This window comes from Thalassophryne amazonica, chromosome 1 (genome assembly GCF_902500255.1).
Source record: "Thalassophryne amazonica chromosome 1, fThaAma1.1, whole genome shotgun sequence".
NCBI lineage: Eukaryota > Metazoa > Chordata > Actinopteri > Batrachoidiformes > Batrachoididae > Thalassophryne > Thalassophryne amazonica.
Genome location: NC_047103.1, coordinates 94,935,650 through 94,948,713, shown reverse-complemented (window position 1 = coordinate 94,948,713; position 13,064 = coordinate 94,935,650). Strand labels below are relative to the sequence as shown.

The window sequence follows — 13,064 nt, the reverse complement described above, 5'->3', positions numbered from 1 at the left end:
TCCGCTTCAACCTATATTCAATTGTATACACCACAAAGACAAGATATTTAATGTTCAAACTGATAAACTTTATTGTTTTTGTACAAATATTTTCTAATTTTGAAATGGATGCCTGCAACACATTTCAAAGAAGCTGGAACAGTGGAATGTTTACCACTGTGTTACATCACCTTTCCTTCTAGCAACACGGAGCAGCGAAGGCCTTGGTGTCCACAAACCTAGACTTTGAAAATTGGAAGAAATTGCCAACAAGCTCATTTCAAGCTACAGTGCATGCAGATTTAGCCATACCTGTTCTAAATTTCCATTATGCATGTGAAGATATGATCATTCCCTGAAACAATTCCAGGCATGCACAACAGAAGGCAGAGTTGAGCAGGTGGCAGACAGGCCATAATATACCATGTAATGGTATAATACATCAACAAAACAGCTGGCTTTTGAATTAATCAGGTGCATCAGAGTTAACTTTCTAATTATGTCTTCCTCATTATACTGTATGGTCATTTAATTTGGCAAGATGATAGCATTTATTGATTTTGTGGTCTTGTGTTAACAAACAGGAAGGGATGGACTCAGTCACTCGCTACATTTTGCAGGGTGCAAACCCCTCGGCTTTTGCCAAAGCCTTGTTCTAATCAGTTTTCCATATATTTCCAGATATCTGGATTTTCACCTTGTGACATTTTTTTTAGTTTTGTTTGATTCGTTTGATCAAGTGGCAGACAGCTTGACAAGAAATTCAACCAGTAGATAGAAAACATGATCAGAACTGTACAGTTTGGTATGTGTCTATAGAATAACAGACTCCCTGATTAAATGTCAGGGCATTTGTTCCGTTGTGGAATTTTGAGTATGTTTAAAAACCCAGAGTCTTTGTGTCATGTTGGCAAACCTACTGTAGTTTTGTAGTTGCTGCAATCAACATTAAAGCATTGTTAGAATATCCTCGATGGTAACAAAACAAATATTACAGTGTTCACTGCAGTTACCCACTCGCCCTAATGTTTTTATTATTGTTAATGTGTGACAGACAAACATAACATTACTGCAGACATTATCACTGCGGTGTTAGCATGACTGTAGTACAGTAGTCCCATTGTACTTCTGTGGTTGTATGCAAATTCATTAGTGCATCACTGCCATCAACTGGACAGCAGTGACTATGTTTACATACACCCAAAAGCCCCTTTCATAACCGGAATATTAGCAATAACCCGGTTGCGCACGGCCATGTCAACACCCGAATATGCTCATATTCCGGTTTCTAAAAAACCTGAATAAGATCCTGGGTTACTCCTTTTCTAACCCGAATATCAGGTCATATAAACATGTATCGGGATATCCCCATAGAAAGGAACATTATTTTGTGTTCTGTGCATGTCCTATCCACAAGGAATCTTGGTCTATTGAGTACGGCAACTACTTGTATGCGGCGTGCGCAACCCACCGGACACCACAGAAGCAGATGTAAACAGCGCATTGTGTTCTGCGTCCTTATCATGCGGGCCGGTCGCGGCACTGGTTGGCATCACCGCGATTGCTCTACCTCCGATGCGTTTTCTGAGTCTGTGGGCTCGGTAAACGCCGCAGCGGGCCACTCACACCACCCCCCTCTCTGCTGTGCGGAGCTGCGCCAACTCTGGCAACAGGTCCAGAGACTATGCTCGCTCTTTTGATGCGGAGGCATCCCGCAAGGATAGATTTCTTGCGGAAAAAAATCCACAGCACCGCAGGGTCTCGGTATACCGGCAGCCGCAGAGCTCCGTGGCCATGACTTGGATTCTTTGCGGGTCCCGCATCCGTACAAGCGAAGGGAGAGCGCGCATTGTGTTCTGCGTGTGTCTGTTATAATCTTCTCGACCAGAAGAAAAAAGAGTGTGTTTACACAGGAGAGAAAAGTGAGAAAATGTTAATGCCTGTTTGAGAAAAGTGTATAAAGTGTGTAGTGAGGGGTTTTACACGAAGCAGGATTTGCACGAACGCCAGACCAAATTAAGCACCGGTGGAAGACGTGCATCGCTGTTTAGATGGGGATATTCCAAATGATAGCAGGGACCATGTATACAGGAGTAACTCTGTCCGCTTAAGCATGTAAACGGGTTATTCCTAATGATTCAGAAACCTGAATATTAACCTTAACCTGAATATTAACGGCATGTAAACGTAGTCAGTGTTTGCAGCAGCAGACTGACAAAGCCCCAAACAAAAAATTGCAAATTCAACAAAAGTATTTCTATCAAAACATAATTAAAAGTACAAATAATCAAAGTACAGAATAATGTATATTATTGGATTACATTTCTGATTATTGCAATTTATCTTCATATGATATTATGGCATATTTTGATTCAGTATGTTCAGTGATACTGTGCATACCATTCTAATAAATATAATAACACCAATCCAATAATCTTGCATATTTATCACTTTTGTTAGGATTTCTTTTCTGTACATCATAAACTAGACAGGGTTTGACTGCTGTAGTGCACCAGAATGTACCTCAGATCAAGTGATAGCCAAAAAAAAAGCCTCATGAAACATTTGGCATTTTTTTTTCTGAGCCCACTAGATGGCAGTGTCTTTATATAAAAAAAAACCTGGAATGAAACTAAGTGCATTGTGTTTTGACCTCTTTCTGTCTTCTCTTCGATACACTCTGCTTAGTGGGCCCAGCATAAATGCCAAATACCTGAGGTCTCCCATGGCATCACCACTCAAAGCATGTAAAATTGTAAAATGTCCTGGGGGAGGACCACAGTGTGACTAAATGCCATTGCTAGCAGATAACTCACACCCAGCACCAACATTCTTGAAAGTGTATTTGCGCTCATCTGTGCCATCGGTATGTTGGAGTTAAAATGAGGTGTGGCCAGGCACAGCCTTGATACAGCCGAATTAGACAGACTCCCAAAATTAAAAATAAATTGAAAATAAACATTTAAGGGAAGAATATAATACTTTAATAACTTTGGTGTGTACCATTTTTTTTATGCTTTTTTTCTTCCTCCTCTGGAAGCACCAACACATGGCTGGCCACAGTGTTGAGGTACAGCAGAATGAGTTGTGCTGTCTGTGCTTGGTGGGATATGGAGGAGAATGGATAGTTGGAGGAGGTTTTTCGGGAAGTGCTTAAGTACTTCACCTCAGGTAGTAGTGGTGTACGAGTGGTGTACTATACACTCGTATGTGTATAGTTCCCACTCATGCACTTTGATGCTTTGAGAGCAGAACCATTTCCTCTCCAGAAGACCTCTCACTTCTGATTTAAATGATCTAATCAATCCTAATTGTTGAGAAAAATAACACAATAACATAGTAAGGCTGTGAGTTGAAATAATTGTGTCCTTTGCTGTCTCCATAGTTATGGACGATATGTGGAGGGAACTGGCTCAGTACTGCAGTGTTGCATGGAAACAAAGGTAAAGCTTACATAGTTTGAATATCAGAAGAGCAAATTCAGACTTATAGAGCAGGTTGAAATTATTTTTTCAAACATTTTAGGCACAGTAGGTCTGATAAATTATGTTAGAGCTTTGCATTTCACATAAAGAATAAACTGATCTCATGTGGAATAAAGAAGTGGCAGAGAGAGGTGGTAGCATAAATGTTGGAGAAGCAGACTTATGAACAGAGGATTAGTACTTCATTCCTAGTTGAGTGCCTTCCGTGTGTGTGTGTGGATATGAGGTGTAACATGTAGTTTACAAATATTCAGGCCTCACACAAGAGCACCAAAAGAATATAGTGTAATTACTTATTAGAGCCTCCACACGGGGACCAAAAGATATATGTAACGAATATTTAATGAAGCCTCCACACGGGAGCACCATAAGAGGGTAGTGAATAAGCAGTTACACTCCCAAATTGAATTAGATTGGGTTTGGCCCCATCTGATGAGTCACCAAAATAATTAACAATTTAGGGATTAATACTTATTATTTAATTATTATGCTGGGCACCACCTATTTATAGCATAGGTACTTTAATTTAAACATTCATTCATTTATCAGTCTCAATTTAATTAAATCAGTCTCAATTAATCAATCAGTCTCTAATCTGAAAATCTGAATTCTACAATACAGTTAACAACCATTAACAACAAAAACATTTTCTGGAACCTTTTAACTGGGTCACTTAGCTGGTCCGCCGAGGAGATGGTTCGGAGGGATCTGTCCGTCCGTCCGTCTGAAAGTCTGAATTCTACAATACGGTTGACCAAGGTTTCCTTCTGAACACAAAATGAACCACAGCAGAAATATTTACAACTTATTTACAAGTAATGAACAGTTTCCTGGCATTTTCGTGGACAGTGATTCAATTTTCAAGTTCATTCATGGAAACAATTTTCTTACACACTCATGAGACGTGGAAAGAGAGAGAGATAAAGCTTAAAGACTTTAAGTGAATAAATCTGATTAGAATTTAATGATGAAACTTGAAGCCAATTATTAAGAAAAATATTAAACAAACATATGAATATGTTTAAAAGCAAGAATAGTAATGAGGAGCCAATTTTTATCCATTAACAACAAACCCTTTTTCTGGAACCTTTAACTGGGTCACTTAGCTGGTCCGTCGAGGAGATGGTTCGGAGGGATCCGTCCGTCTGTCCGTCCGTCGTGCTCACTTGGGTCAAAGGGTTAACTTAGCGGTCTCCCCAGGCGATCCCAAAGGCTTGTGTCAGCTTTACCGACAGGATGGCTGATGGTTTGAAATCAGCACCGTCATCAGCTTGCAGGAACCCAGAGGCGGAAGGTGTTTGTTGAAAATGGTTTCTGGTAGCTTTTAAAAAGTTTGTTGGAGCCAGATTAGAAATCTTTGTGAATTTAGGAAAAAGTTAAAACTTTAAAGCGTTGAAAAAAACAAACGAGCTGACAGAAAAGGAGAGTCGCTTTTCTGTAAATTCGCTATTAATTTGAAAAGTTCAGCTCGGAAGTTCTCTTAAAAATTCCAAAGATTTGACGAACCTTAAAGCGTCAGGTTAAAACTTTGTTAAAATGATCAAAAATGAACAAAGAATGAATGCCATGTGGTAGCTTTAGCTTATCTTAGCAATGGGGCATTGGCCCAAGAATAAAAATTAAACGTTTAAGAAAGGAAGAGAGAGAGGAGAGCAGGGAGAAGGGTTGCCAGCGGAGAAGAGAGCAGCAAGACTCTGTTCTAACTTTTTAAAGGGGACTGATGTCACCAAACTCCATCCATTTAGGGTGTGTAGTTTCACAGAAAACTTCATGTGGTCACAGTACAGACACAAATGATTCAATTATTTAAACACATTAACTATTTTGTTATACTGTTCTAAGACACGAATGGATACACATTATTAATTGTCACTTAAACACATCCTTTGGATAAACCAGAATATTTCACCATCAACAATATTGATAACACAGAAAGATCACACATCAGTTAAGGAACACATGTCAATTAAATGGAATGATTATATGCAAAGCATTTTGATTAATCAATACCAACACCATTAGAAGTCTTTATATTTGTGAATCAAAGAATACTGATGCAATTCTTTTATTTTAAAAGAATGTCTTTCTTCACTTAAACCTAAAAATAATAGCTGTTATCAAGACAAAGTTTATGGCCCTGTGATGTGGAAGGGATATCGTCTTGCAGTGTTGACAGGGTCTGGCCTTGGCATGAGGTCATAAAATTTGGGTTCTCTTGGCCTGGAGAAAATCAGATTCTGACGTGAAGCCATTATAATGTCATGTAATTCATAATGATGAAAAATTCACTGCTAAAAAGGCAAGGGCTCCCCTTTGAAGAACTTTGAATTAGTTTTGTTTTGCTGTGAATCCCAGTGTTGGCCCATGGGGGATGTCTCCAAGCTTATCTGAAGATCTCCAGATGACTTAGGAATTTCTCAACTGAGAGGGTCTTTTGTCTGCAGTTCCAAACTCAGGTTTTTGTTGAGACAACATTAATGTATTTATTTAATTAGGGTGAATCGAGGCCATGGTGCTACAGAGGCATCACTGTGAAGTCCTTTGAGCATCTACATCAGATGGAAATGTTATTTACATTTAACGATATGAAAGCATCTTTAAAACAATGTATCAACTTACTGTATATTGACACCTTTAACCCTAACACTAACACTTACCATGATCAGGTCAGTGATGAGTAGTTGATTTCAGCTGGGTTGGAAAGTACATTGTTGAAGGTCTGTGTTGTGTGTTGTGTTCAGGTGGAGAATGTGTTTACAGGGATGGACCAGCTGTCTGAAGAAGAAAAACTCCAGCAGGTGTTGAAGCTCAAGCTACGTTATTTTACTCCCAGAGAGGTTGCCAATCTTATGGGTTTCCCTCCAACTTTCTGTAAGTGAAACAACTGGTTGGATTCTCTCTGTGTGTGTGTGTGTGTGTGTGTGTGTGTGTGTGTGTGTGTGTGTGTGTGTGTGTGTGTGTGTGTGTGTGTGTGTGTGTGTGTGGTGTGTGTGTGTGTGTGTGTGTGTGTGTGTGTGTGTGTGTGTGTGTGTGTGTGTGTGTGTGTGTCTTGACAAAGACTTTGTGAATCAGGGTGAAAATTGTTTCACAAAGTCATCTCACTGAGGCCTCAGACAAGCTTCACATTGGGCACATTTAAATTCTAATTGTGGCCACCAGGTGGCTGAGCCTCAGAAACCTTGTGTATGCTGTATCTTTATATGGGCTTTGGTTATCACCATGAAATTTGGTACACAAAGTAACCCCACAAAAACACCTCAAACAACTAAGATGTGGGCTGGTTTGAGCTCAAACACTATCCCACCATGGGGCTAAGTCTCTACAACCTTGTGTACCCTTGTTGCAAAAATATTGCTAAATGTGGCTAGATTACATTATGATGTAATCACATCTAATTTGCATGTGGCAAGAAGCTGAATGTCTTTCTGTTTTCCTGAAGGGTGGATTATTTTGTTTGCTTGTGTTTTTTTTCATGGAGTAGGGGCAAGCAAGACTGGTGGGGCCTATAGAGCAATTTATTTGTTCTTTTTTAAATATTTTTTTGCTGTTTTTGAAATTTTATTATATTCAGCTCTTTACAAACTCACCAATTTGTATACAATAAAACATCCACAGAAACCTGTAATTCTTTCAACGCTGTCAGGAGTGTCTTGGTGGCTTCCCTCATGACTCAGTTATGAAGAATTACCCACTTGACATAATTTTACAATACACTGCCATACTGTGTGTATTTCATAATGATCAATGTAAACAAAGTCCAAGACATATTTAGTGACTTGGAAATGTTCATGTATCCATCCTTTGGCTTGTCTCACCAATACTAGCTATAAAACCAATTATTTAGTCCTTGCACATAGAATAAATTGTCCCATACCAACTTTTCTGGAATGTGTTGTAGCCCTTAAATGCAGAAATGGATGTGTATTAACAAATGAAATGAAGTTGAAGACACAAAACATAAGATATCTTGGATTCATACTGTCTGAAAAGAAATAGAAGTCAAAGCAAATGTAAAGATCACTGTGTTCCATCCATCCATCCATTTTCTTCTGCTTCATCCGAGGTCGGGTCGCGGGGGTAGCAGCTCAAGCAAAGCCGCCCAGACCTCCCGATCTACACACGCCTCCCCCAGCTCCTCCGGGGAATTCTGAGGCATTTCAAAGCCAGCTGCGAGACGTAGTCCCTCCAGCGTGTCCTGGGTCTTCCCCGGGGCCTCCTCCCGATGGGACATGCCCGGAACTCCTCTCCAGCGAGGCGTCCAGGGGCATCCGAAAAGATGCCCGAGCCACCTCAGCTGGCTCCTTTCAACGTGGAGGAGCAGCGATTCAACTCCGAGCTCCTCCCGAGTGACCGAGCTCCTCACCCTATCTCTAAGGGAGCGCCCAGCCACCCTGCAGAGGAAACTCATCTCGGCCGCTTGTACTCGCGATCTTGTTCTTTCGGTCATGAGCCAAATCTCATGACCATAGGTGAGGGTCGGAACGTAGATCGATCGGTAAATCGAGAGCTTTGCCCCCCTGCTCAGCTCTCTCTTCACCGCGACGGTCCGATACAGCGACCGCATCGCTGCAGATGCTGCACCGATGTGTCTGTCGATCTCACGCTCCATCCGTCCCTCACTCGTGAACAAGACCCCGAGATACTTAAACTCCTCCACTTGAGGCAAGGGCACTTCACCGACCTGAAGAGGGCAAAGCACCTTTTTCCGGTCGAGAACCATGGCCTCAGATTTGGATGTGCTGATTTTCATCCCAGACACTTCACACTCGGCCGCAAACCACTCCAGTGCACACTGAAGGTCCTGATTTGTCGAAGGCAACAGAACCACACTGTCCGCAAACAGCAGAGACAAGATTCTGTGGTTCCCAAACTGGACCCCCTCTACACCCTGACTGCGCCGAGAAATTCTGTCCATAAAGGTAATGAACAGAACCGGTGACAAAGGGAAGCCCTGGCGGAGGCCGACATGCACTGGAAACAGGCTTGACTTACTACCGGCAATGCAAGCCAAGCTCCTGCTGCGGTCGTACAGGGACCGGATAGCCCTTAACAAAGGATCCCGGACCCCGTACTCCGAGAGCACCCTCCACAGGGCGCCTCGGGGGACATGGTCGAACGCCTTCCCCAGATCCACAAATCCACATCCAGAGACTTAAGGTACTCTGGACGGATTTCATCCACCCCAGGAGCCTTGCCACCGAGGAGCTTTCTGACAACCTCAGTGACTTCAGCCTGGGTGATGGATGAGTCCCCAGTCTCTGCTTCCTCTTTGGAAGACGTGATGATGGGATTGAGGAGATCCTCGAAGACGGCATCCCTTAATTCCGGCGTCCACCACCGGGTTCGGGAATTGCCGCCACGACAGGCACCAGAGACCCTGCGACCACAGCTGCGAGCAGCCGCATCGACAATGGAGGTGGAGAACATAGTCCACTCGGACTCCATGTCTCCACCCTCCCCCGGGATCTGGGAGAAGCTCTCCCGGAGTTGCAAGTTAAAGACCTTGCTGACAGAGGGTTCCAACAGTTGTTCCCAGCAGACCCTCACGATACGTTTGGGCCTGCCAGGTCTAACCGGCTTCCTCCCCTCCCAGCAGATCCAACTCACCACCAGCGGGTGATCGGTCGACAGCTCAGCCCCTCTCTTCACCCGAGGGTCTGAGACACATGGACGAAGGTCAGATGATACGACTACAAAGTCGATCATCGACCTCCGGCTCAGGGTGTCCTGGTGCCACGTGCACTTATCGACACCCTTGTGCTCAAACATGGTGTTCGTGATGGACAAACTGTGGCTAGCACAGAAGTCCAACAACTGAACACCACTCGGGTTCAGATCGGGGAGGCCATGCTTCTCGATCACCCCCTCCAGGTCTCACTGTCGCTGCCCACGTGGGCGTTGAAGTCCCCCAGGAGAACAATGGAGTCCCCAGTCGGAGCACTATCTAGTACCCCTCCCAGGGACTCCAAGAAGGTCGGGTACTCTGCACTGCCGCTCGGCCCGTAGGCCAAGACAACAGTGAGAGACCTGTCCCCAACCCGAAGGCGTAGGGACACCACCCTCTCGTTCACCGGGGTGAACTCCAACACATGGCAACTGAGCTGGGGAGCAATGAGCAGTGCCACCCCTGCCCGCCGCCTCTACCCATGGGCAACGCCAGAAAAGTGGAGCGCCCAGCCCCTCTCCAGGAGTTGGGTACCAGAGCCCAAGATGTGCATGGAGGTGAGCCCGACTGTCTCTAGTCGGTACCTCTCAACCTCCCTCACAAGCTGAGGCTCCTTCCTCCCCCAGCGAGATGACATTCCACATCCCGACAGCCAGAGGATGTGAGCGCGGACTGGGCCACTGGGCCACCCGCCCTTGACTCCTACCCAGTCCTCTCTGCACCCGACCCCCATGGCCCCCTCTGCAGGTGGTGAACCCACAGGAGGGTGGGCCCACGTTGATCTTTCAGGCTGGGCCCGGCCGGGCCCCGTGGGCTAAGGTCCAACCACCAGGCGCTCGCACGCGAGCCCCAACCCCAGGCCTCGCTCCAGGGTGGGGCCCCGGCTCCGCCATACCGGGCGACATCTCGGCCCTTGTTATTATACTGGTCATGCGAGCTTCTGACTACTGTGTTTTGTTTTTTAATTCACATTCCATGTTGTCCCAACTTTTTTTTTCCTGATTTGAGACTGTAAATCCAATATTGCTGTAACATTGTCTCTTATAAGGTTTAACAAACTCTCCAACTCTCCCTCCATCTACACATAATAAGGCTTTTACAAATCTCCTGAAATCCACCTTGTGACTGTAAAAACCATCTTACAATACTTGAGTTGTTTTTGAAATACACATTTCGGTCTATTTTCATTTTGGTTCTTCAGATTGCACAAATTGGAGAGTAATGGGAACCCACTGACTGTTGCTTTTGTTTTGTCTCTGATTTTCACAAGGAAAGCAAACAGGGAATATATCATTGACGATAACAGTAACAGAAAAATGTCTATAACCTAAGCAGTGGTGAAACGTCAGGCAGGGCTTGTTTTGTCCACGGATTTTCATGAGTTAAACACAATACTAAATAAATACGAGTTGCATGAATGTTGATGTGCATCGTGTTTGTAAGGGCTATAAATTTACGTACAGTGAGGAAAATAAGTATTTGAACACCTTGCGATTTTGCAAGTTCTCCCACTTAGAACTCATGGAGGGGTCTGAAATTTTCATCTTAGGTGCATGTCCACTGTGAGAGACATAATCCCCAAAAAAAAAAAATCCGGAAATCACAATGTATGATTTTTTAAAATAATTTATTAGCATCTTACTGCTGCAAATAAGTATTTCAACACCTGCCAATCAGCAAAAATTCTGGCCCTCAAAGACCTGTTAGTACGCCTCTAAAAAGTCCACCTCCACTCCACTTATTATTCCAAATTAGAAGCACCTATTTGAGGCCGTTAGCTGCATAAAGACACCTGTCCACCCCACACAATCAGTAAGATAACTACTAACATGGCTAAGACCAAAGAGCTGTCCAAAGACACCAGAGACAAAATTGTAGACCTCCACAAGGCTGGAAAGGGCTACGGAGCAATTGCCAAGCAGCTTGGTGAAAAAAAGATCAACTGTTGGAGCAATTATTAGAAAATGGATGAAGCTAAAAATGACTGTCAATCTCCCTCGGACTGGGGCTCCATGCAAGATCCCACCTCGTGTCGTATCAATGATCCTAAGAAAGGTGAGGAATCAGCCCAGAACTGCATGGGAGGAGCTGGTCAATGACCTGAAGAGAGCTGGCACCACTGTTTCAAAGGTTACTGTGGGTAATACACTAAGACGTCATGGGTTAAAATCATGCATGGCACGGAAGTTACCCCTTCTTTTTGGAGGAAGAAGAATGCTGAGTACCATCCCAAAAACACTATCCCTGCTGTGAAGCATGGGGGTGGAAGCATCATGCTTTTGGGGTGTTTTTCTGCACATGGGACAGGACGACTGCAATGTATTAAGGAGAGGATGACCGGGGCCATGTATTGCGAGATTTTGGGGAACAACCTCCTTCCCTCAGTTAGAGCATTGAAGATGGGTCGTGGATGGGTCTTCCAACATGACAATGACCCGAAGCACACAGCCAGGATAACCAAGGAGTGGCTCCGTTACAAGCATATCAAGATTCTGGAGTGGCCGAGCCAGTCTCCAGACCTAAACCCAATAGAAAATCTTTGGAGGGAGCTCAAACTCCGTGTTTCTCAGTGACAGCCCAGTAACCTGGCTGATCTAGAGAAGATCTGTGTGGAGGAATGGGCTAAAATCCCTGCTGCAGTGTGTGCAAACCTGGTGAAAAACTACAGGAAATGTTTGACCTCTGTAATTGCAAACAAAGGCTACTGTACCAAATATTAACATTGATTTTTAAAGGTGTTGAAATACTTATTTGCAGCAGTAACATACAAATAAATTATTAAAAAAATCATACATTGTGATTTCCAGATTTTTTTTTTCTTTTTAGATTATGCCTCTCACAGTGGTCATGCACCTAAGATGAAAATTTCAGACCCCTCCATGATTTCTAAGTGGGAGAACTTGCAAAATTGCATTGTGTTCAAATACTTATTTTCCTCACTGTATATGAGAGGTGTAACAAAGTGTCTATGACTATATGACAAACTGCATCACTGCCGCATTGTAGGCAGCAGGCACACGGGCAGCCCCTAGTCATGGCAGACACCCCACTGAGGGCACTTCAGCTCAAACTGGGGGGAGACACTGTCCTAGTTGTGGCCACAAGGGGGCAGAGTCTCTGAAACCCAGAGATGGAAATTGCTGCTGTAGATTATATTTTGCTAAAACCTTGTACAAGTTAAATGTTAGGATTGGTGATGCAGGTTAGGGTCACTTGCTTTAAACAAACAGCTCTGAATTTTTTTTTCCAGATATCTCTGACTGCAACATGCAGGGAGACAATGTGGGGTGCCAGTTTCTATTTAAAAACAAAACATGACTATAGTATTTGGTGTGAGTTTAAAGTGTTGGCTGACTGGTTTTTACAGTGGCATATGGCTATGTTTAAAAGCTGTTCATCTGTTGTCTGTTTTCTTTGTGGTTTTTTACTTTTACTGTATGATTGAATGTAATTTTAACTGATTGTATTTGTTTGATTTATTTTTAGACTTTCCAGAGGATATCACTATGAAGCAGCGGTACAAAGTTCTGGGTAATAGTCTCAATGTTGTGGTGGTGGCCAGACTCCTACAACTGCTCATCTGTTGAACATTTAACAGGTCAACCCCTGGACTGTTGCCAACACACATTCAGTTTCCTTTTGGGACAGAAATGGGACAGAATTTTGTTTCAAGGTATAAAGTTATTTTACTTAATATGTAAGTTTATTCATTTAAAGTGTCTCAGATTGTGCCTAACTCAACTCAGGGTATGATTGCTACAAGACTATCCATCTTATTCCAAGCCTCCATGAGGCTTTGCGTAACTTATGGATGACAATTCCGGTATGAACCGGAACCTGCATTTCGCTCTGTGATGCTTAGAGATGTAAACCATGTGGGAACAGCAGCTGTCGCAACTCAAACAAGCCAACATTACAATCCCATTGCCTACAAA

The 13,064-nt window shown here is 43.5% G+C and overlaps 1 protein-coding gene across 1 annotated transcript in view; it reads left to right on the top strand.

Annotated features, from left to right (window-relative positions):
- trdmt1 (tRNA aspartic acid methyltransferase 1) overlaps positions 1-12,823 on the top strand; it is a 45,922-nt gene extending 33,099 nt beyond the window's left edge. Inside the window, 3 exon segments of the mRNA XM_034172823.1 lie at positions 3,365-3,422; positions 6,206-6,335; positions 12,616-12,823. Of these exon segments, the coding sequence (XP_034028714.1) occupies positions 3,365-3,422; positions 6,206-6,335; positions 12,616-12,716 (289 nt within the window). The 3' untranslated portion in view covers positions 12,717-12,823.
- Positions 12,824-13,064: the final 241 nt, after the last annotated feature.